The sequence below is a fragment of the Nerophis ophidion genome, linkage group LG19 (assembly GCF_033978795.1).
Source record: "Nerophis ophidion isolate RoL-2023_Sa linkage group LG19, RoL_Noph_v1.0, whole genome shotgun sequence".
Classification (NCBI taxonomy): Eukaryota; Metazoa; Chordata; class Actinopteri; order Syngnathiformes; family Syngnathidae; genus Nerophis; species Nerophis ophidion.
Window position 1 is genome coordinate 18249780 of NC_084629.1, and position 26414 is coordinate 18276193.

Sequence of the window (26414 nt, forward strand, 5' to 3'; positions counted from 1 at the left end):
CCCAATTCTAGCCCTTGATGCTGAGTGCCAAGGAGGGAAGAATGCTGTTATGAGCTGTTATAAATAACTCGTTAACTATCTTATTCAAATGATGAATAAGATACTCTATAGGGTTCATATGTCTATAAATCTGACTGAGATTAAGTCAGTGCCTCACCAGCCATGAACCTCACCGCACGTCACTGATATATATGTGTATATATATATATATATATATATACACACACACATATACACAGCCCGGACCCCAGCCAAATTTGTTCACCCCATGCGGCCTCCGAGTCAAAAAGTTTGGAGACACCTGTTTTCAACCATAGGATTGTTGGGCCACCAGCGCCCTCTAGAGGGCGGTTTCTCAGCTGAAGTTTGTACGGGCCGCAGTTGTAATACACTTTTTCACCACTTGTGGCAGGAATGACAATATTAAACGGTAGAAGTTTGTAACAAAGTCATACAGAAGGTTCTGTCACACGAAATTTCTTCTCCCCTACAATAACCTCCCCTCCCCCATTTACTTCCGGGATCATGATTAATACAGACGTTTTGTTAACGCTATATTATAAAAATATAACGCTATATTATAAAAATACAGACGTTTTGTTAACGCTATATTATAAAAAAAATTATAAAACAATTCACAAACACAAGCTATGGGATGACGCATTTACTTCCGGGGTCACGCTTCCTCTTATGTCATCCCATAGCTTGTGTTTGTAAATTGTTTTTTATAATACAGCGTTAACAAAACGCCTGTATTAATTATGACCCCGGAAGTAAATGGGGGGGAAGGTTTTTGTAGGGGGGAAGAATTTTGGCGTGACAGTTCCTAAGCGCAGAAAATCTGACTAAAATGGTGAAGCTGTATTTTCCTTTGCACTTCAAATTTATTGACAGTTTATTCGAGAAACATATTCATTATTAATTTAGTTTTGTTTAGTATAGCACTGCGTATTGTATGTGAATTTATGTTTCCCTTCTATTGGTCTTACGGTTCATGGTTTCATATCATTTGACAATGTTTATCATGCGAAACTGTCAGTAGGTTAGATATAATTATTGAATACCATTAAAATCTAAAGCAAGATGACTTGTCTCGTGTTCATATTTGAGTGGGACCCGGGCCCCTCCATAGTGCAGTCCTCAAAGGCAAAAGGGTTAAGAATAGTTTGATCACAATTGCTGCAATATGTTTGATTTATTGCTATTTGTCCTATGACTTATTTATTGACTGTTACCAAGCGTTGATCATGATTTAAGGGGAGGTCACATGACAAGCCAAGAGAGAGAGGAAGGGGGCAAGAGGAAGAGGAGATGGAGGGGTGTGAAGAAGGGATGAGTGAGGAGGAAAGTAGTCCAGGAGGGAGGAGGAAGAGGAGGTGAAACTGTGAACAACTCGGCCCCTCCCGTTTCCTCTAGCCGCCCGCTGACCGGACCTTCGAGTCAGAACAGCACCGAGCAGCGGGACGATCGCATGGTCTCCAAAGACTCTCGCTCTTTTTTTGTGTGAAACTTCTGGCTTCAAGCTTGGGTACCGACATGCTATTGGCGGGACTGTGTGTGCCTCTGCTGGCATGCTGCGCGCTGTGGCCGGCTGCGGTCCGGGCGGCGTCCTGTGAGCCAGTTCGGATCCCGCTGTGCCGGTCCATGCCCTGGAACATGACCAAGATGCCCAACCACCTCCACCACAGCACGCAGGACAACGCGGTGCTGGCCATCGAGCAGTTTGAAGGGCTGCTGGGTGAGTGCCTAATTACACTCCCAATTAGGATGACAACTACTTCCAACTGAAATCTATTTTATTGGGTTTGCTGGCCAGCAGAATGTTTTTGAAATTATAAAAAACTATTAAAATTATAAAAAACTATTAAAACATTAAATCGCATTTTGTTCATAGTTAACTAAAAATTAATCCCAGATACAGTCGTGGTCAAAAGTTTACATACACTTGTAAAGAACATAATGTCATGGCTGTCTAGAGTTTCCAATCATTTCTTCAACTCTTTTTTTTTTGTGATAGAGAAACAGAACTTTCCTCCAGTGTCCATGTGATATCAGATGAAACATAAATTGAGTTGTTTGGCCACAATACCCAGCAATATGTTTGGAGGAGAAAAGGTGAGGTCCCAGGAACACCATACCAACTGTCAAGCATAGTTGGTAGTATAATGCAGTGGGCCTGTTTTGCTGCCGATGGAACTGGTGTTTTACAGAAAGTAAATAGGACAATGATAAAGAAGGATTACCTCCAAATTCTTCAAGACAGCCTAAAATCATCAGCCCGAAGGTGGGGTCTTGGGCGCAGTTGGGCGTTCCAGTAGGACAATGACCCCAAACACACGTCAAAAGTGGTAAAAGAATGGCTAAATCAGGCTAGAATTAAGGTTTTAGAATGGCCTTCCCAAAGTCCTGACCTAAACGTGTGGACAATGCTAAAGAAACAAGTCCATGTCAGAAAACCAACAACTTTAGCTTGAACAGCACCAATTTTGTCAAGAGGAGTGGTCAACAATTCAACCAGAAGCTTGCCAGAAGCTTGTGGATGGCTACCAAAAGCGTCCTATTGCAGTGAAACTTTCCAAGGTACGTGTAACCAAATATTAACATTGCTGTATGTACACTTTTGACCCATCAGATGTGGTCACATTTTCAGTAGACCCATAATAAATTCATAAAAGAACTAAACTTCATGAATGTTTTTTGTGACAAACAAGTATGTGCTCAAATCACTCTATCACAAAAAAATAAGAGTTGTAGAAATGACCGGAAACTCAAGAGTCATGACATTATGTTCTTTACAAGTGTATGTAAACTTTGGACAACAACTGTAGGTATAAATTTTCCATCAATAATACGTGTACCTTACACAGATCATTGTCAGATGGGGTGTCTTCATATTGCTGCATGACAATGTTTTAACCTTCTCTTTTAATTAATAAAATGTAATATTCAGCCTGCTAATCATTTTGTAATTGAAGACTTGACCAGGACATGTTATAAAATAATTTACATATATCATCCAGCCAGAAAAATCCCCCCGCTCCCATATTCCTAAACATTGCTTGAGGTGCAAATATCACAGACTAACATGACAAAACATGTCTGACAAAGCATGATCGCAATGAAAGAAAGTTTTATTTTATTCATGTCAGGGATTCCTCTAAATTGGGGCGTTGTCGATATGACATTGCATGATTTGCTATGAAGCATATATATTTTTAAATCTCTTATTAACTATAGTATGAACATATTTTTCTTAGATAATATTATTTGTTTCTATTTTTTAATTGTTGCTGCTTATTATACATTGTACTTTTTTTTTACAGCTTTCTCTAATCCCTTTAGTAACTTTTTCTTGAATAAAAAAGGTTGGCAACCAATCTAGCATCTATTTCTGGTGTTATTGGCTACTTAGAGATTCTGTTGCGCCATGTCCTTGACAAAAAGCGAGGTGCAGAGAGCCTGACATCACACTTGCTTCGCACTGCTGGGAGTCTCTCTCATAAAAGCCGCCAGTGTCATCTTAAATTGTAAAGATCGCTTTCCACGGGGATATCTCCAATATATTAAAGTATGTCCACTACGCGGACACGCTACCGCCACTCCAAACAACTCCATGCATATGGCTAGTGTTAATGTTTATGTTAGTGTATAATGGTGGTTATTTTTCCCATGGTCTGTGAACACAACGTATCGGCAGAGTATGAAGAAGTGTTGTGTGTCTATGAGTGAAGCACGGAGGCAGACGTGTCTGCACAGAGAGAATACTTTTTGGAACTGGGCCTGTTGTTAGCACAAAATTGGCCATGAAAAGTTAAAAAAAAAAAGTGTCAAGACTTTAACTCCTGGAGGCTGCAATACATTATATTACTTAATTTTGTTAGGTGTGGCGGCCAATATGAAGCCGAACATTAAGGGGAAACCCTAAACGTAGTTAAATCAGATGTATAGCGTGGCACTTTTATTTTGAACACAAAAAAAGTGTGTGATTGGTTTGAGAAAGTGTCTTGACATGTTTTAATGTTGGATCGACTGTTGGCAATTAAAAAGTCTCTATTTGACATTCTGCCAACCGTCTTTAATTTCTGTTGAACTTTTATGTCATCTTACTTACCAAATCAGTCACAGTAACAATCTAAATGTTATGCTACCACTGCACCTTAACCCTAATCTGAACACGGAAGTAAAGCACCACCCACCTCTAGAACGACGCACGCAGCAAGTGTTTGCTGCAGGGATGTTGTCTCTTCTCATAAAAAATAGTCCTTTCTTGTCAGGAGAACAACTTGCCGTGGCTTTGAACCTGATATTGCCATATGGTAGACTTTCTTTTGTCCATTTCTGCTCGCTTGTGGCTCATAAGTAGCAAGTGAAATTCAGCCAAGTTCCCCAGCAACAGCACGGCCCGAGGATCAAAAATGAAGTGACAATCGCCTGTAAAAAAAATGTGTGGTGTTATTTAAATTTAACATTGACAGCCATATACATACATATATACATATATACATATATATATATATATATATATATATATATATATATCCATCCATTTTCTACCGCTTATTCCCTTTGGGGTCGCTGGTGCCTATCTCAGCTACAATCGGGCGGAAGGCGGGGTGCACCCTGGACAAGTCGCCATCTCATCGCAGAGCCAACACAGATAGACAGACAACATTCACACTCACATTCACAAACTAGGGCCAATTTAGTGTTGCCAATCAACCTATCGCCAGGTGCATGTCTTGGAAGTGGGAGGAAGACGGAGTAGACGGAGGGAACCCACGCATTCACGGGGAGGACATGCAAACTCCACACAGAAATATCCCGAGCCCAGGGTTGAACCCAGGACAACTCAGGACCTTCGTATTTTGAGGCAGACGCAATAACCCCTCTGCCACCGTAAAGCCTATATGTATATATATATATATATATATATATATATATATATACATACACACACACATATATATATACACTTACATGTATACATTTACATATAGATATACATATATACCAGTAACATGCGGTGAACTATACACCAGGTGAGGCATAGATACTTTGGAGTTTTTTTTCTTCTTTTTTTTTACTTAAATTTATATGAGCGGGTCTAATCATTGTTGCTTTAGGTTGCACATTAGAATAACAGTAAAACGAAGGGAGTAATTTGCTTTCATAAAAACGTTATCATAATGATATTATGGTTTGACAAATTGGTCCAAAAAGTATTTGAAGAAGTTGTTATTAAATACTTTTTGGTCCCATTTTCTTTTAACAAAATAAATCAAGTATTGTGAGTGTATCTTACCTTTTTGTATTTGTACCTGAAGCAGCAGTAACACCCACAAACGCTGGCTTACTCTAATAAAAGTTCCATGTTTTGAAAAAAGAAAAAATGCTGGCTTCCACTGGAGAGACGGACCTGTGTCTGCTCGCTTTTGCGCCACCATGTCTCCCAGTGTGGCGAGTCAGATTACTGCTGAGGCATTGAACAATATATCGCCCCCTACTTTGAGGCAGAGATACTTGCTGCCTCATGGCCTGCCTTTTTCCTGTGGCATCAAGCATGTGCCCTGTCTCACGCACCTGCTCAATACACTTTCTGTGTAGCCGTCGAAGCACCACCTCTATCTGCCTCACTTCTGGTCTGCTACGTTATTTTGATCAGGAAACACAGAATTTCCGCAATTTTGACCATGAAAATTATCCAAATATACAGGAACCACAACAAAATCACATAAAAAAGCATAGACCAAAAGAGAAATATTCAAACTTATTTTAATACTCTGTTTTCTGAATATCTCATAATTATAAATGATAAATGGGTTGTACTTCTATAGCGCTTTTCTACCTTCAAGGTACTCAAAGTGCTTTGACACTACTCCCACATTTACCCATTCACACACACATTCACACACTGATGGAGGGAGCTGCCATGCAAGGCGTTAACCAGCACCCATCAGGAGCAAGGGTGAAGTGTCTTGCTCAGGACACAACGGACGTGACGAGGTTGGTATTAGGTTGGGATAGAACCAGGGACCCTCGGGTTGCGCATGGCCACTCTGCTACTGCGCCACGCCGTTCCTAGTTAACCGTAGTTAAGCCTTTTACTCCTCCTGGTGGTAAGGTGAGGCACTGCCTCACTTGCCTCCCCTGACAGCACGTCACTGATATATACATACATACATACATATGTACATAGATACATACACATAAATATACATATACACAGATATATACACACATATATATTCATACATATATACACACACACATATATATATATATATATATATATACACATATTTATATACATATACATTTATATACACACATATATACACACACACACACACACACATATATATATATATATATACATACACATATACACATACATATGTATATATATACATATATATAGACATACATATATACACATACATATGTATATATATATATATATATACACATACATATGTATATATACACATATATATATGTATAGACATACATATATACACATACATATGTATATATATACATATATATGTATAGACATACATATATACACATACATATGTATATATATACATATATATGTATAGACATATATATATACACACACACACACATATATACATGCATACATACACAATTTTGAAAAAGGTCAACTGATGACATATTTCATAAAGTCAGCATAGCAGCCCCCTACGTGACGCTCACAAGATGTCATCGAATGTAACACAGGTAAAGTGGGTGTGGCTTGGGCATGTCCATCTCCTGTAAGTGTCTTCACTCAGGAAAACTCTTCTTCCTGTCAGATGACATCAAGTAAGTCACAAGGAAGCACAGCAGGTAAGCCTCGCCCACTAAAGCTTGAGTGTCACTGATACTAATTCAATTTATTTTGTTCTGATGTCCACACACCGGACCTGGACTGGACTTTAGTCCCGGCTGAGCAAAGCCTATTAATACATCCTGGGTCTGGTTCTCATACAGTACTAAACGGCTGTGGTCCACATGGATCTGACACACGATGTGCTCTGGCCCGGTTCTGTCCTGTTTCCGCATGAACAGGTATGAGGATGTAGCGAAGCGGGTCACGGGTCATAAACTATATCATAATCCACGGCTGGCCTCTTGCTTTCCTACCGTGTCATGAAGCACATCTGGTTTGGTTCTGGCCCGGATTCTCACGCTCCTTTTTTCTTCTGTGTGATGAGCTCATGCGACCTTAAATTAAAGGCCTTGGTTCTTCTTGTTCCCTTGGAGACATCCAGAACTGATTAGAGCTGATGGAAACCATAAACCAGCAGTTAGGTCACAGAAACATTTTTGTTAACCATTAGTGGGGTTTTATTGATCCAAAACGGATGCTGCTAGGCCATCTGAGGCTGCTGTGTTTGGACTGTTCCAATGTTGTGTAAGTTCCTCGGGTTCTTTCGTAGATGCTTTGTCACACCAACAAAGTGGTTTTCAGGTCGGGGTTAGCGTTAAGAGTTAGGCCCTGGGTTTAGGGTTAGGAGTTTAAAGTTAAAGGTTTAGAGTTGAAGGGTTCAGGTGTCAGGTTTAGTGCAGAGGGGTTTGTCTTTTGGTATAGGGTTTTCAGTTTAAGGGTTTAAAGGTTAAGGGGTGTAGGTGTTGGGGTTCAGGCGTTTTACAGTTAAGGGTTTTGAGTATAAAGCTTAAGGGGTTGAGGTGTTGGGTTAACGGTTCAGGGTTGTGAGTTTAAAGGTTAAAGGGCCATAGGCATTGGGTTTGGGTGATACGGTTGAGGGTTAAAGAGATAGGAGTTCAGGGGTTTTGGATTATGAAGGTTGGTGGTTTAAAGGTTGGGGTTCAGATGTCTTAGGGTTAAGGGTTTGGAGTTTTAGGGTTTAGTGCTCAGGAGTTTATTTTTCACGATTTTAGGGTTTTGAGTTTAAGGGCTTAATGGTCTAGGGGTTTAGGCGTTTGGGCTCAGGTGTTTTATGGTTAAGGGGTTTGCATTTTAGGGTTAATGGTTGAAGGTTCCAGAAGTTGGGTTTAGTGCTCAGGGGTTTATTTCACAATTTAGGGTTTTGAGCGTAAGGGGAGGCTAGAAATGGTTCTGCAATCAAGGTCAAAATTCTGTAGTCCCCTCACACTCTCCATGACAGAAGTTGCCAGATACGCAGCCAAATCCAAATCCTACTCCAAAGAATTTCAAACGAGTCCTACGCTGTAGGTTTCTCTTGTTTATGCTTCTTACAAGGTGGTTTACTAAGTATTTATGCCACACTTTATGCATGTCCATTAGCCAAATGTATTTGTAAAGTTACGCAGCAATGTTGTAGTCGGGACAGATTGTTGACATTACCCTGCTAAAATGTCTAGTTTGACCGCATGGACCACCATGGAAATAATTTTATTTAATAATATATATTATACATGGCATAGGCCTACTTTGATGGCAAGCCAAGGCCAACAGTAAAATGACCGCTACATTTCATTCAGCATAACTCTATGTTGCATCCAACCTGACGCACTGCATTCTCTTCCATGTACGCACATCACCAACTTTCAGTGCAGAGTGCGATTCTATGAGAACATGATTTATTAATGACATATCAGGGCCATTTAAAGATAACTTGACATTAAATTTCTACATGTGGCACTTTTAAGAGTTTTGAATTTGAAAGTGTAGGGGTTTAGGCGTTGTGTTTAGGTGTTTTACAGTTAAAAGTTGTGAGTTTAGGGCTGAAGAGTTCATGCGTTACATTTAGGGTTTCGCGTTAAATGTTAAAGGGTTTAGGCATTTGTTTCAGGGTTAGAGTCGAGGTTAAAATTTAGGGGTAACTAACCCATTAAAATAATCCCCAGATATACTTTATTATCATCACGATCATGTCAACCTCATGTGGAAGATTTAGTCCAACATAAGAACACCTTTTTTTTGGTCTTCAGTATGTGATCCCTGGCCTATATTTGACCATACAGTCTGTATCCTGCATAGAGAGATTCTAGCACGCCTCTGCTGATAGTCGATATCTAACGCCTTTGTGTTCCAGAGTAGCTGAACTGCTAACGTGCACGTTCACCACATTTACTCTAATATTTTCAACTTTATCATCATTGTACAAAACCCAAAACCCATGAAGTTGGCACGTTGTGTAAAACGTAAATAAAAACAGAATACAATGATTTGCAAAACCTTTTCAACTTATATTCAGTTGAATAGACTGCAAAGACAAGATGTTTAATGTTCGGACTGAGAAACTTTTTTTTTTGGCAAATAATGGTAAATGGGTTATACTGTACAGCGCTTTTCTACATTCAAGGTACTCAAAGCGCTTTGACATTATTTCCACATTCACCCAATCACACGCATTCACACACTGATAGCGGGAGCTGCCATGCAAGGCCCTAACCACGACCCATCAGGAGCAAGGGTGAAGTGTCTTGCTCAAGGACACAACGGACGTGACAAAGTTGGTAGAAGGTGGGGATCGGACCAGGAGCCATCAGATTGCTGGCACGGCCACTCTCCCAACCGCGCCACGCCATCCCCATAAACATTAACTTAGAATTTAATGGCAGCAACACATTGCAAACAAGTTGGCACAGTGGAATTTTTACCACTGTGTTACATGGCCTTTCCTTTTAACAACACTCAGTAAACGTTTGGGAACTGAGGAGACCAATTCTTTAAACTTTTCAGGTGGAATTCTTTCCCATGTTTGCTTGATGTACAGCTTAAGTTGTTCAACAGTCTCAGTTGTGGTAATTTGAGTTTCATATTGCGCCACACATTTTCAATAGGAGACAGGTCTGGACTACAGGCAGGCAAGTCTAGTACCTGCACTCTTTTACTACATAGTCACACTGTTGTAACACGTGCAGAATGTGGCTTGGCATTGTCTTGCATGAAATAAGCAGGGGCGTCCACGAAAAAGACCTTGCTTGGATGGCAACATATGTTGCTCCAAAACCTATATGTACCTTTCACCATTAATGGTGCCTTCACAGATGTGTAAGTTACCCATACCTTGGGCACTAATACATCCCCATACCATCACAGATGCTGGCTTTTAAACTTTGCGCCTAGAACAATCCGGATGGTTCTTTTATTCTCGTTATTCCACAGTTTCAAAAAACATAAGTCCATTTTAGATGAGCTCGGCCCCAGCGAAGCGTTTCTGGGTGTTGATAAATGGCTTTGGCTTTGCATAGTAGAGTTTTAACTTGCACTTACAGCTGTAGCAACCAACTGTAGTTACTGGTAGTGGTTTTCTGAAGGGTTTCTGAGTCCATGTGGTGATATCCTTTACACCCTGATGTAACAGTTTAAAGCAGGACCGCCTGAGGGATCCAAGGTCACGGCCATTGCCGCTTACGTGCAGTGATTTCTATAGGTTCTCTGAACCTTTTGATGATATTACAGACCGTAGATGTCGAAATCCCTAAATTCCTTGCAATAGCTCATTGAGAAATGTTCTTAAACAATTTGCTCATGCATTTGTTCACAAAGTGGTGACCCTCACCCCATCTTTGTTTGTGAATGACTGAGAATTTCATGGAAGCTGCTTTTATACCTAATCATGGCACTCACCTGTTTGTTCACAATTAGCTTGTTCACCTTTGGGAAGCTCCAAATAAGTGTTTAAAGAGCATTCCTCAACTTTTTCTGTTTTTTGGCCACTTGTGCCAGCTTTAAAAAAAAATGTAATTCAAAATGAGATAATATTTGAGAAAAAATAAAGTTTACCAGTTCCAAATATCTTGTCTTTGTAGTCTATTCAATTGAATATAGGTTGAAAAGGATTTGCAAATCATTGTATTCTGTTTTTATTTACCATTTACACAATGTGCCAACTTCACTGGTTTTGGGTTTTTTATGTTTAGCTACAGCCGAACCTCTAAGTGTGAACACTGCACGCCGGTCCAGTCAATGTTTTCAGTTGGAAATACTGTGATGCAAACAGAAATGGTCTGCTACAAAGCCAAACTGTGGCCATCATGAACCCTTGACACTAGAGTCTTACTTCTCAACATGACTTCCTTTCGATGCTCTACTCTTCTCTGAGAAGTTTACACCATTCTTCTCATCTTAACACCATTATATCACCACAAATGATTTTCGGGAGCGGCACCGCTGCTGCCTACTGCTCCCCTCACCTCCCAGGGTGTGAACAAGGGGATGGGTCCAATGCAGAGGACAAATTTCGCCACACCTAGTGTGTGTGTGACAATCATTGGTATTTTAACTTTAACTTGAGGATTATCCTTCTGAAAATGTTGGTCGGATTCTACATTTTATGACAAGAGCATTAGGAATTCAAGGTGCCACTGTATTGGTATTTGCACAGTTGAACAACATTTCCCCCAAAAAACATTTAGATTATTTGTGTAACAACGTTTAGATTGGTTCCACATTAAAGAGTGGGAGGTTTTACCTGCTTTGGAAAGAAAGGTATGCTAACCTTGCCGTTTCCACCTATGACATCATGAGGTTACTTTCGAGAGGGTTTTTGAGATTGCGGTCAGAAACCCACATGGCAAACCAAACCACAGACAGTGAAGGAAGTGGACAAGCCCGGTCAGAGGAAACAATGCGTGGACCCTGGTCATCCCCGCCAGACCGGGAAAGTTATAACCAGAAAAATGCTAAGGTCGCAAGTTCAAAGAGTTCTGGGGCATGTCGGCAGCCAAACCTCAGTCTGCAGTAGTGTCAGTCTGAATCTGATACAAGTCTTGTGTCGAGTCCAGCATTTAATAGAGAAAACAATTGGTCCGTGTGGGTTACTAGTTTAGGGGTTCCTGAAAAGTAAAGATGTGTGATATTACTCTTGACAAGACCTGCAGTGTAAATCCAGACTATAGCCCTTATTTATACCTGACCTGCCTCATCAGTCATGATCACAGTGCCTACTTAAACATCATCATTAACACTTGGGAGTCAAAAACCATACCGGCGGGTCAAATTGGTTAAATATGGCGCAGTATGATGACCTAATTACACAGAGGCTTCCTTTTATATGCAACATTTAAACTACATTCAAGTCTTTAAATGGTGCAATTTGGTCAAGGCAAACCAGACTTGTAATCGAAAATTACCATGATATTATCTTGCGCTTCGCTGCCTTTGATGTTATATTCGTCTATTTTGAGGTGTACAAGAACATTGTGGTTATTTTAGAATAGATGGTCAATTGATAATAATAAGCCAATTTTAACGAGTAAGGAAAGTTGAAACGGCTACCTTGTACTGTGCATGCGTTCTTTCTGGGACTGACCCACTCGCATGTCTCCACAGGTACCGGCTGCAGTCCGGACTTGCTCTTCTTCCTGTGTGCCATGTACGCTCCGATCTGCACCATCGACTTCCAGCACGAGCCCATCAAGCCGTGCAAGGCTGTGTGCGAGCGCGCCAAGCAAGGCTGCGAGCCCGTCATGAAGCGGTACAACCACAGCTGGCCCGACAGTCTGGCCTGCAGCGAGCTGCCGCTCTATGACCGCGGCGTCTGCATCTCGCCCGAGGCCATTGTCAAGGCTGAGGGACCAGGTAATGAGCGTCTCTTTCTCAGCTCTACGTAGCATCTTTCTTGCTAACACAAGTGTAGCACCCCAACATCTTATTACGGTTTGTGTAACTATACCGCAATATTACTCTCCTGTGCCGGCATTCCATGAACTTAATCTCTCGCTAAACCTTTTGTCCTCCAACAGTATCTTCAAACAGCCTCCAATCAAGGGCCAGAATGATGTTGTTTGAAAATGATTCCCGCACTAACCATTTCTCCTGTGTCTCTGTAGATCCATACTACCAGGACCCAGCCAGGTGTAACCCAGGTGAAGTTAACTGTCCAAATTTGTTCTGTTCAGAAATGATTCCATGAGTTCTTGAACAACATGCAGACTTGCTCTTGCTGTGGTTCTCTTGGCAGAATCCAGTCCTGACTTTCCAATGGACTCCAACAACCTTCACTGCAGAGGAGCCGGTAAACTGATCAGGGAGATTCAGGGTTAGGCGGGGGGAGTCTCCCTTGGAATGGAATCATGCACTGACCCTGTGTGTGTGTGTTTGTCTGTAGACCGTTGCAGATGTAAGACAGTCAAAATGGGTTTAAAAACCTACCTGAAGAACAACTACAACTATGGTGAGTTTCCGCTAACAAACACTGTTAGCTTATACGCAAAAACATATAAGTACGCCCGGCTCCTACTTCTCAGGGCATTGAATGGATCTCAACAAGACGGCTCAGGTTCTCCTAGAAGAGGTTTCACAGACTTAGATGGGACAGATCTAGTCTAAGCGCTTGGTACAGAGTGTTTATTCTCTATAGAAAGAGGCATTTCCCCAAAAGAAAGGTGCAGAAATGACAGCTGTTAAGATGTCAAGTTAATCAACCACAATTTATTGATACAGCCCTTTGCTTCACAAACCACTTTGAAGTCCCCTGATCTTAACCCACATCAGGGCAAAGAAACATTTTAAAAGTCCAAACTGGGAAAAAAAGATACGTACAGAAGGGGCCACAGATGTAGGGACTGGCTGCAATGGATGTTGAGTGGGTACAATCATTGAATTGTTAGATGATATGAGAGTCCAGTCCATTGGGTAGCCAACAGAAGAGTCTCTTCCACGTACACAGCAAAGAGACCTCTTCCTGCACAACAGTCGTTGAGATTGAAACACTATCATTAGCTCCTAATGAATGAATGAGAAGTTGGACTAAAGTCCATAGCCCTCTTTGTTCTTCATCTTTGCAAGACATTTTGGACAAATACATGTATGCCTACAACATTGTAGGTAATCCATTTTCTGTTCCCCTTGCACAAAGCAAGGTCCAGGAGGGAGGGTTGGTGTAGAAACCTAGAGCAGGTACAACATCAGCGACTTTAGGACAGCACTTTTTGTTCCCTTCCTGCAGCGGTCCTAATACCACTTAGCAGAAGTGTATAGTAGTAAGAAAGTCCTGCGTTCGATCCCCAGGTATTTCTGTGTGGAAATCGCATGTTCTCCCGGTGACTGTGTGGGTTTCCTCCGGGTACTCCGGCTTCCTTCCACTTCCTAAGACATGCACCTGTGGACAGGTTGATTGGCAATACTAAATGGTCCCTTGGTTGTGGATGTTGTCTATCTGTGTTGGCCCTGCGATGAGGTGGCCACTTGTCCAGGGTGTCCTGCCCGGATGCAGCTGAGATAGGTGATAGGGGCAGGGAAATGCGGTAGAAAATGGTTGGATAAGTGTGTAGTAAACAGTGCCCTACTTTTTTCATATAACCAAACACGGTTTTGTGTGGCGAAACTCCAAACAAATACAACAATAAGACACAAAAGAGTGGCATTCCTCAAGGTAATATTTGAAGTCCATTCATGTTTTGTACATTCAAAGACAAGAACAGCAATGTCAGTGACCTCCATATATACTCAGAAATCTTGCAAATTATAGAAAAATATGTTTGTCCTTGGATTGTAAGTCACGTTACCCGTGCAAAAGCGTCGACATAGCGTCTGCGGTGGCGTGCTGCTTCATTTCCAACCCAAAGCGTTAAAGTGAGAGGGAGCGCCGAGGCTTATCCGGACGATTCCGGAGCCCAGGAGGATTTGGAAAGTGGACGTTTGCACGCCATGAAAGTCTTTGACCACACATTATGTTGGAGGAAGATTGCACGTTTGTTTTTCCAGTCATGTTCATGTCAACAGTGGAAGGTTACAGGATTCATGTACTTTTCCAGTCCAGTAGTTTTGGTCTGGAGGGTTCCCAGTTAAGTTGTGTGTGCTCCTCAGTGATCCGGGCCAGGGTAAGGGAAGTGAGGAATCGCGGCATGGAGCCAACGGCCGTGGTGGAGGTGAAGGAGGTGCTCAAGTCCTCCCTGGTCAACATTCCAAGGGAGACGCTGACTCTTTACTACTCGTCTTCCTGCCTGTGCCCCCCCGTGGCGGCCGGGGAGGAGTACCTGATCATGGGCTACGAAAACGAGGAGACGTCCAGGTAAACGGCGGTGGAGGCGTGTCTGCTACCTGTGTGAAGTTGGCTACCCTTATAATGGCAAATAGTAAAATAACACTGGCATTCTTTTGTGCCTTTTTCGTTTGTGCCGTTACATTTTTTTAAGTTATTTTAAAACCAGTGAAGTCATTCAGTGCCCCTCCACCTCCACTTTGTCAAATCATCTCCCCAAACCTGTTTCAAATGATTGTTTTGCAAAATCTTTTGTCAAACTATCATAGTTTGTTTGAACCTCCCCAAACTTGTCCCAAACGTTTTTTTAATGTTAGTCAAACTAGTGACACCCCGCGACCCCAAAAAGGGACAAGCGGTAGAAAATGGATGTTATTAACTATTATAGATTATGTTATTAACTAATATAGTTTATACGTTATTAACTATTATAGTTGATATGTTATCTAATATAGTTGATGTTATTAACTATTATTATTTATGTTATTAACGATAATAGTTCATGTTTGTTATTAACGATTATAGTTGATATGTTATTAACTATTTATAGTTTATGTTAACTATTATAGTTGATGTTATTAAATATCATAGTTTGTATGTTAACTATTATAGTTAATATGTTAATAACCATTATAGTGTATATGTTATTAACTATTACAGTTTTTATGTTATTAACTGTTATAGTTTTTATGTTATCAACTATTATAGTTTTTGTTATTAACTATTATAGTTTTTGTATGAATAACTTATTTTATGTTATTAATGTGTTATTATTCATAACCAGCCTGCCCACTATGTCAAAATATGCCAATTTTTTAATAACTATTATAGGTTTTATGTTCATATACATTTTATGTTAATAACTATTGTAGTTCTTATGTTAAAATACATTTTGTTAATAACTATTATAGGTTTTATGTTATTAACTGTTATAACCCACCTTGTCAAAATCGCCAATTTTTTTTACTGTATTTTTTTTAAATAAAGTTAATATTTTTTTTATGCAACTAACGTATTATTTCAAACCAACCCCTCACCTTGTCAAAATCTCTCCAAACTTGTCCCAAATGTTTGTTTTGCGCTACATTTGTGCAGCTATTTTTTTGCCTAAATACTGTATCAGTTTTTGTATTTTTAACGTGTTGTTATTCATTCCCAGTCCCACCCCCACCTTGTCCTAGCAAACATTTTTGTCCAACCATTATAGTTGTTATGTTATGGTGATGGTTATGAAAAATAACACTTTAACAAAATAACTCCAACATTTTGCAGTACAAACAACTGGCAGTGTTATTTGAACATCTTAAGTAGCTTTGCACTGTGACAGCAGGCTGATTGGGGGTGTTGTGTTGCAGGTTGCTTCTGGTTGACGGCTCCATTGCTCAGAAATGGAAGGACAAGATGGGCAGGAAGGTTAAGGTACGACAACTCAACTCTGCTTTTTATTTTAACGCCACACAACAAGACCAACTTGACTTTTGTGACCTGAGACAGCACATTTTGGCAGGCAAAGGCCAGAAATTAAATAAACAGGCAATAAATGACTATTTTCAGAAAAAGTGCCTGTTCTAAAAATTTATTTTTTTGGTCGACAATTCTTTGCCACATATCAAACACGGTTGTTGGAATTGATTCGGTGTCAGTGGCAGTAAAGACAAGTGGAATAATTCAGGTCAATGACCTTAAATCATGCTATGAATGCATGAACTCATAATTTACCCATATGAATCAATTCCAACAACCTTCCCTAATCATGGTGCAAATAATCTAACCAACGCAAAATGTCAACAGACATGGTCACATATTTTCTGTTGCATACAGAAAGGAGATTGTTCTTTTCTGGGATGTTTGTCATGGTTGGTTTCCCGCAGTGGGTCTTACACTCAAGAAGGCGGAACTGAAAACAAAAAGCTAATGTAACTCGCGTCCCTACTTTCTCCAACATGAGTCGCCGGCATGAGAGACGGGAGCAGGTTAGCTACTGAGCTAAAAGCCTGGGCTATCAAGCTAGTGGCCAACACTGCTCTTGGGGTCGGTCATCAGCGAATGGGGTTTGCCTCCGTTACACACAAGGATTTTAAAGTTAAAGTACCAACGATTGTCACACACACAGTAGGTGTGGTGAAAATTGTCCTCCGCATTTGACCCATCCCCTTGATCACCCCCTGGGAGGTGAGGGGAGCAGTGGCCAGCATTTATGGTGATTTAACCCCCAATTCCAACCCTTGATGCTGAGTGCCAAGTAGGGAGGCAATGGGTCCCATTTTTTTATAGTCTTTGGTACGACTCGGGCGAGGTTTGAACTCCCAACCTACCGATCTCAGGGCGGATACTCTAACCACTAGAGTAAGTCTTAAGATTTTTTTTAACCGTTACAGACTCCACACCTGAAGACAAAAAAATCAGGCATTAAGCATTTGGATCCTAATGTGTGCGACAATAATATCAGCACAGCAAACAGAGCCAGAGTGTAGTCCTTCAAAGCTCAAATCTGGCGTGAACAATCGCCATCTAAACTGGTGGGCGCTTCGATCCAAATGTAGATCGTATGGATATCAAGGTGGGATTTATACCTATGTTGCAGTTTTTCTGTTATTTGTGTTTTCAATAGGCAACCTCCAAAAAAATGTTAAACGATATTTACGTTTCAAGTGAAAAGTGTGGGTACAATACGACAGTCAGACATGTGATTGGAATCTCATTAAAATGGTTAAAAATAAGTCTGGGGGCCGTTGGTGGGGGGACAAGCTACTGTCTTGTTGTAAAACACATTTATACAGACTATACTGTAGCAAACGTGTCTGCCACAATCATGTTTGTTCTTAAATGTGTATTCTAGTTTAGATTTGGATTTACATGGTAAACAACTCAAATTAATGTTTTATCCAGACGCATATATTTGTCCAAAAGTGGCCAAGTGGACGCATCCGTTTGAATATTCCCTCTTTTCTTCTCCGACTCTTGTCGTCATTTGGGATGTCTGTTGTGTATTTCACTTCTTGGTTTCATGACCCGCCCTATCTTGCCTCTGATTGGCCTGTCCATAACGTTTGCCATAATCTTAATCAATCGTGACTCATCATAGTAAACAACCAACCAATCATGGATGTTCTTATATGTAAACCAACCAATCATCATTGATGTTTCCCGTATAGTTTGTCCCCTGCCCGTGGAGTTGCTTTGCTACGTAGCTTACATTTTAACGTCATCATTTTTAATGGAAGATTTGTCCAGGGTGTCCCTGCCTTCCGCCCGATTGTAGCTGAGATAGGCACCAGCGCCCCCTGCAACCCCAAAAAAAGCGGTAGAAAATGGAAAGTCAACTTCTTACATTTTAGTAAATTTTTTTTTTTTTTACGGACTGTATCCCTGCAGACTGTATTGATCTATATTGATATATAATGTATATATTGTGCTTTTTATGGTGATTTAATAATTAGAATTTTTTTATATATATATATACATATATATATTTATATATATATATATATATATATACACACATATATATATATACATATATATATACACTATTTGATTGTGAAGATGATTATTTCTTATTCTTTGGGTTATCTTTCATATTTCCCGCCCTTGGCCGTCTATATCAGGGCTGTCAATCATCCGCCTGCCAAATGAGTTTGCATAGTATAAAAATTAGCAGCAATTACTTCATGAAAAAAACTACTGTTCTAAATGTGTCCACTGGATGTCGCAACAACCATTCAAGTTTCACCCACGTCCTGCATGACACTGTTTCTACATGAAGTGTCAGCTGACTTTAAAGGCCTACTGAAACCCACTACTACCGACCACACGGTCTTATAGTTTATGTACCAATGATTAAATCTTAACATTTCAACACATGCCAATACGGCCTTTTTAGATTACTAAATTTTAATTTTAAATTTCGCACGAAGTATCCTGTTGAAAACGTTGCGAAATGATGACACGTATGATGATGTCACGGATTGTAGCGGACATTTTGTTCCAGCCAAAGCCCAGCTATAAGTAGTCTGCTTTAACCGCATAATTACACAGTATGCTGGACATCTGTGTTGCTGAATCTTTTGCAATTTGTTCAACTAATAATGGAGACGTCAAAGAAGCGGGGAGCGGTGTATTGCGGCTGCCTGTAGCAACACAAACACAGCCGGTGTTTCCTTGTTTACATTCCCGAAGGTGAAGCTTTACTATGGAACAGAGCGGTCAAGCAAACATGGTTGTCTACCACATGTCGGCGGGCAGGTTTCGGTGAGAAAATTGTGGTAATAAGTCGGCTCTTACCGTAGACATGAGCGGAGCTTGCGTCGTTCCTCGTGCATCTGTCAAAGAGACAGCTGCGGACTCTCTTGCCTCCTCCGACCGGCCGCCCTGGAACGTGGGATGCTTCCACTGTGGAGGAGGGGGAAAAAAAGCTCAGCCCGGCCCGACTGGCTGCCTTCGCTTCGGCTCGTCGAGAAACGTGGCTTCCCTCAGAGACACTGGCGGTCACCACACCCCTCCGACTTTCAGGTACGACTATATAATCTCACTAAAACACTAGTAACACAATAAGCAGATAAGGGATTTTCCAGAATTATCCTAGTAAATGTGTCTAATAACATTTGAATCGCTCCCACTGCCCTGTCTTTTTTTTTTTTAATAGTCCTTCACTCTTACTATCCTCATCCACAAATCTTTCAACCTCGCTCAAATTAATGTGTAAATTGTCGCTTTCTCGTTCCAAATCGCTCTCGCTGCTGGTGGCCATGATTGTAAACAATGTGATGAGCTCCACAACCCGTGATGTCACGCGCACATCGTCTGCTACTTCCGGTACAGGCAAAGCTTTTTTAGTAGTGACCAAAAGTTGTGAACTTTATCGTCGATGTTCTCTACTAAATCCTTTCAGCAAAAATATGGCAATATAGCGAAATGATCAAGTATGACACATAGAATGGACCTGCTATCCCCGTTTGAATAAGAAAATCTAATTTCAGTTGGCCTTTAAGCGCACCTCTGGATTGGCTGCCGCTACCCCAATCAGTCAGCTGCTCCTGCTGCAGCTGGCAACAGATGGCGGCAGACTGATGCAGTAACGACGCACAATACTTTCTTTCATTGTCAATTGTCAAAGAATTAGGTCAAATGGCCATCATCTTTTTAGTTCAAGTTCCATGCAGCGCTCGCAATCGGTTGATAGCGAGATGCGCGCCCTGAACTCCATTTTAAAAATGTGTGTTTCTACATTCGTTCTATTTAATTTTATGCTCAAATCTACCTTGTTCACATTGGTTAAGTTTGTAGTTATGTTGTCTTGATTTTGGCTATGGTGTCATTTTGCTAGTTGTTTATATTAAAAACCCCGTTTCCATATAAGTTGGGAAATTGTGTTAGATGTAAATATAAACGGAATACAATGATTTGCAAATCCATTTCAACCCATATTCAGTTGAATATACTACAAAGACAACATATTTGATGTTCAAACTGATAAACTTTTTTTTTTTGCAAATAATCATTAACTTTAGAATTTGATGCCAGCAACACGTGACAAAGAAGTTGGGAAAGGTGGCAACAAACACTGATAAAGTTGAGGAATGCTCATCAAACACTTATTTGGAACATCCCACTGGTGTGCAGGCTAATTGGGTATAAAAACAGCTTCCCAAAAAAATGCTCAGTCTTTCACAAGAAAGGATGGGGCGAGGTATACCCCTTTGTCCACAACTGCGCGAGCAAATAGTCAAACAGTTTAAGAACAACGTTTCTCAAAGTACAATTGCAAGAAATTTAGGGATTTCAACATCTGCGGTCCATAATATCATCAAAAGGTTCAGAGAATCTGGAGAAATCACTCCATGTAAGCGCCATGGCCAGAAACCAATATTGAATGACTGTGACCTTCGGCCCCTCAGACGGCACTGTATCAAAAACCGACATAAATCTCTAAAGGATGTCACCACATGGGCTCAGGAACACTTCAGAAAACCACTGTCATTAAATACAGTTTGTCGCTACATCTGTAAGTGCAAGTTAAAGCTCTACTATGCAAAGCGAAAAGCCATTCATCAAGAACATCCGGAAACTCCGCCGGCTTTTGTGGACGCAAAATTATTTAAGATGGACTGATGCAAAGTGGAAAAGTGTTCTGTGGTCTGAAAAGTCCACATTTCAAATTTTTGGGGGAAATATTCAACATCGTGTCATCCGGACAAAAGGGGAAGCGAACCATCCAGAATGTTATCGACAAAAGTTCAAAAGCCAGCATTTGTGATGGTATGGGGGTGCATTAGTGCCCAAGGCATGGGTATCTTACACATCTGTGAAGGGTTTTGAAACAACATATGCTGCCATCTAAGTGCCGTCTTTTTCATTGACACCCCTGCTTATTTCAGCAAGACAATGCCAAGCCACATTCAGCACGTGTTACAACAGCGTGGCTTTGTAAAAAAAGAGTGCGGGTACTTTCCTGGCCCCCCTACAGTCCAGAACTGTCTCCCAACGAAAATGTGTGGCGCATTATGAAGCATAAAATACGACAGCGGAGACCTCGGACTGTTGAAAGACTGAAGCTCTACATAAAACAAGAATGGGAAAGAATTCCACTTTCAAAGCTTCAACAATTAGTTTCCTCACTTCCCAAATGTTTATTGAGTGTTGTTAAAAGAAAAGATGATGTAACACAGTGGTAAACATGCCCTTTCCCAACTACTTTGGCACGTGTTGCAGCCATAAAATTCTAAGTTAATTATTATTTGCAAAAAAAAAAATAAAGTTTATGAGTTTGAACATCAAATATCTTGTCTTTGTAGTGCATTCAATTGAATATGGGTTGAAAAGGATTTGCAAATCATTGTATTCCGTTTAAATTTACATCTAACACAATTTCCCAACTCAAATGGAAACGGGGTTTGTATAACTGCAATATTTGAACAATAAATGAATGTGTTGTGGCAGTTACGGATTGTGGCAGTTTGAGGAAAAAAACATGGTTGCATTTTCAAACATGTTTTAATGACAATGCTAATGTTGAATGGCTTTGTAAACATACTTGGACAAAGTCTAAGTTAATTGTGTTTTTGAAACTGCACCAATTTTTTTTCAACTAACGAAGTGCTTGCCAAGAGGATTATTTGTAATATGTATATTTCAGAATGGCCAAAGTAAGACAAATAAATCAATCCAAAGTTGTCTTTATGCCATGATTTGACCAGGAATAGATTTACCTCCATGAGCTAAAATGAGTTTGACACCCTGATCTATACGAACCATGCAGTTACCATTTCCTTGCTAATCCTCCTGATTTGTGTGCGCAGAGGTGGGATCAGATTCTGCAAGGAAAAGCCCGAGCAGCTCATCGCCGAAGTCGCCACTGAGATGGAGTCGTGTGTGTGTGTGCGTGTGTGTGTAGATATTGCACTATGACAAGCTGTTGTAGCTGAATGTACTTCATCTCTTCATGTCAAACATTTATCTTTGCACAAACATCACTTAGTGTGCGCTCAGCGTGTGTGTTGTCGGCCAATGTGAGAGCAGAGTGGGCGGAGCCTAACCTGAGCGCGTCATCCTTTGCAGTTCCCCCGCCATAAGGGGAAGTTTTGTCACTTTTCACAGCTTGAGCAGTCGTCAGTGAGCTGCCCTGGTAAAAACATAATCAGATGTTGTTTTTTTGTCAAATAGCTGACATGATCACAGGTGTACATAGCATTAACCCTTCTGTCTCCAGCATACATAACATGCTTTGTTGGCAAGGGTGTCCAAACTCTTTTTTGATTTACAGTAAAATTCAAAAGGGTCCATTTTGATAGTTTGTATATCAAATATGCTAAAAGCAGAGATACGCTAAAATTGCCTAACATTGTGAGAAAGCAAATTCTTGCCATAGTTTATAATATACCTCATTATTTTTACTATATGCAAAGAAAACAAACTGAAAAAACACTTTGGACACCCTTGGGCTAAAAACAAAAAAAACGCAAATTTTGCTGATGCTGCACTTGAATTGGACACATTAATTCTTTTTAGCAGATGTTTAATTTAAATTAATTCAATTTAAAATGAAAGATACACAATAAAAAAGCTTTTTATAATGAATTCCTCTTTTTTTTCCAACTCCACGATTGATCTCATATGTGAAAAATTAGGGTATAGTTTGATGATTCGCACTTATTGCAATGCAAATTATTTGACAAGATTTATTTTTAGTCATTGACTTTACAGTATAATCTTAATTTGAGCAGGAAAAAATATAGTTTGTATATTCTATCTTAAGAATGTTAACATTGAGAAAATATGCACACATATAAATTCTTGTTTAAAGATTCTACAACATCCCGAGGATGTTTCATTTAAGAATTGCAAGTTTAATAATAATAATAATAATAATAATAATACTTATTTTTGACTAAAAGTCCTGCTGATTTCAAGATATACAAATCTTAATGTATCAAGTAAAAATGACTAGTTGCATTGACATATAATTTCATTATTTATTTAGTATTTTTATCATATATTTTCTCAGCTGTCTTTTGTCGTGTGTCTATGCTTTTTATTCAACCGAGAATATTTCTATCAGTAAATCAAACCTTTAATTTGATGTTACTATGATAGTTTTTTTTTCCAGATTATTAAAGTGGAACCAGTGTTTGTTTATTTTTTTGTAGCACCCTACCACAAACAGATTTGGCGCTACTTGTTGTACCATAGCTCATGAACACATTAGAATGGGACTGTCTGCAGGGGTACCTATTGTTACAACTCCGTACAGTTGATGGCATGGTAACGCTGGTTGCGGCACACAGAGAAGTGAAATGTTAGGACCCAACTTTTACCCACAAACATTGACATTTATAGAAATAAATCGAGGCACAAAACATTGCGTATTCCGATGCACTCTTTAAACCACGTGCAGCGCTCACCAAAGACTTTCCAGACACATAAATGAGCAACGCCCGATTATATTACCATGAACTAAAGCTCTTAGTCACCTGACACATGCACTACAAGATGCAAAGCAACAACACATATATTTCACAATGTAGAAGCATTCACCTGTTTGTGGATATATTGCATATTGATGTGTTTGAAAACAGAGGGGTATTAATGTATTTACACTGTATACGTAGATAATATATTGTTTATTTTGCTCATTTTCAATTGAAAGCCATGGCACTGTATACCAAGATGTGCTACATTGTGTGTGGACACACACATAAAAGTATTTCGCTGAGCTAAATATTTAATTTTAATTAATTTTAGCACAATATTTGGTGGGATAAAATCATGTTCTGAAAAAAGGAAACAAATACATCAACTTTTTTGAATATTTACATTTTGGGGGTTTATTTATTATTCAAGAATCCAAATACAAAAGAAAATCTTATATATACATATATATGCAGGCCCTGCAATGAGGTGCGGCTTGTCCAGGGTGTACGCCGCCTTCCGCCCGATTGTAGCAGATAGGCACCAGCGCCCCCTGCGACCCCCCAAAAAAAGGTAGAAATTGGATGGATGGATGGATATACAGATATATATATATATATATATATATATATATATATATATATATATATATATATATATGTATATATATATACTCACACACACACACACATATATATCTATATATATATAAATTAGTTTTTCTTTGCAATTGAGAATACATACAATTACAATACCAACAAAAGGAAAACAAAAAACAGACATACAATTATTTAAAATAATAATTACAACAACACTTGTGTGATATATACACACATATACATATATACATACACATTATATATATATATATATATACACAAACATATATGTATATACGCTATTACACACACACACACACACATATATATATATATATATATATATATATATATATATATATATATATATATATATATATATATATATATACACACACAAACATATATGTATATACACTATTACACACACACACACATATATATATATATATATATATATATATATATATATATATATATATATATATATATATATATTAGGGGTGTGGGAAAAAAACCGATTCGGATATGAATCGAATCGTTTACGTTGTGCGATTCAGAATCGATTCTCATTTTTAAAAAATCGATTAAAAAAAAAAAAATGTAATCAATCCAACAAACCACTACTCAGCAATACCATTACAATGCATTCCAATTCCTAGGGGTGTAACGGTACGTGTATTTGTATTGAACCGTTTCGGTACGGGGGTTTCGGTTCGGTAAGAGGGTGTATCGAACGAGTTTGTAAACTAAAGTCTTAGCAGGCTGCTCTGCTTTCTGTCTCTGTCTGAGCAGTGAGCACCCAGCATTGTCCCGCCCACATAACCATCTGATTGGTTACATACAAAGCCAATCAGCAGTGCGTATTCAGAGCGATGTAACAGCCAATCAGCAGTGCGTATTCAAAAAGCATGGAGTAAGTGCCGGCGTCGAGATGAGCGGATATGTTTTTAGCAGGTGCGCAGCTGACATCGTACACTCCCCAAATTATAAAAAACACTTCCCAGTCACAACTATTACAAACATCACTATGAGCCCATTGACCTTCTAGACACTTAAACTGCAGCTCAGCTCGCTTATACCTGTAGTTGAGGTGAAGGCTAATTAGCTTTTAGCGTTATGTTAGCTCATTTTGCTGTGTGTGTGTGCCTGCGTGTGTGTGTGAGCGTGCGTGTGTGTTTGCATGTGTGTGTGTATAGTAAAAGTCAACTACAGACTTCCCAAATGCTGTAATAAATTAAGCATGATGACTTGACTTGGAACTGTTTAATGTTGCACTTTTTATATGTACAAGAAAGGTTTTGTCATTTTGTTTAATCAAAGCAACAACTTGAAGCAGTTTAATGTGGATTAACGTGGGTAGAATCATTATAATGTTCTCAATGTTAAAAGGATAAAGCCATTATTTACAAATTTGGTAAATAACCAAAAAAATTATATTTTGTTGTTTTCTTACTGTCCCGAAAATGAACCGAATCGTGACCTCTAAACCGAGGTACATACCGAACCGAAATTTTTGTGTACCATTACACCCCTACCAATTCCAAAACCAAACCTGACCAAGCAACACTCAGAACTGCAATAAACAGAGCAATTGAGAGAAGACACAAACACGACACAGAACAAACTAAAAGTAGTGAAACAAAAATGAATATTATCAACAACAGTATCAATATTAGTTATAATTTCAGCATAGCAGTGATTAAAAATCCCTCATTGACATTATCATTAGACATCTATAAAAATAAAAATAAATGTCACAGTGGCTTACACTTGCATCGCATCTCATAAGTTTGACAACACACTGTGTCCAATATTTTCACAAAGACAAAATAAGTCATTTTTGGTTCGTTTAATAGTTGAAACAAATTTACATTTTTGCTATCAGTTGATAAAACATTGTCCTGTACCATTATAAAAGCTTTTTATTTATTTTTTTTAAATCTACTACTCTGCTTGCATGTCAGCAGACTGGGGTGGATCC

At 39.4% G+C, this 26414-nt stretch overlaps 2 protein-coding genes across 11 annotated transcripts in view; one reads left to right on the forward strand and one right to left on the reverse strand.

Annotated features, from left to right (window-relative positions):
• dusp19a (dual specificity phosphatase 19a) overlaps positions 1-26414 on the reverse strand; it is a 53943-nt gene that overhangs the window by 19302 nt on the left and 8227 nt on the right. For 4 of the 10 annotated variants that reach the window (XM_061879383.1, XM_061879386.1, XM_061879382.1 and 1 more), the window contains 3 exons: positions 19209-19316; positions 7150-7289; positions 4197-4431 (listed from right to left, as the gene is read on the reverse strand). The exons of 1 other annotated variant lie outside the window; for it this stretch is intronic. The gene's annotated coding sequence lies outside the window, so the exon portion shown is untranslated. The remainder of the gene's footprint in view (positions 1-4196; positions 4432-7149; positions 7290-19208; positions 19317-26414) is intronic. 5 more of the 10 variants (XM_061879388.1, XM_061879384.1, XM_061879387.1 and 2 more) reach the window with 3 other exon arrangements.
• On the forward strand, positions 1348-23000 carry frzb (frizzled related protein). Its single transcript, XM_061879381.1, has 8 exons — positions 1348-1738; positions 12272-12520; positions 12772-12807; positions 12903-12956; positions 13050-13115; positions 14750-14954; positions 16280-16343; positions 22223-23000. Exons 1-8 carry the CDS (start codon positions 1537-1539, stop codon positions 22280-22282), a joined length of 936 nt encoding a protein of 311 aa, XP_061735365.1. The 5' UTR covers positions 1348-1536; the 3' UTR covers positions 22283-23000.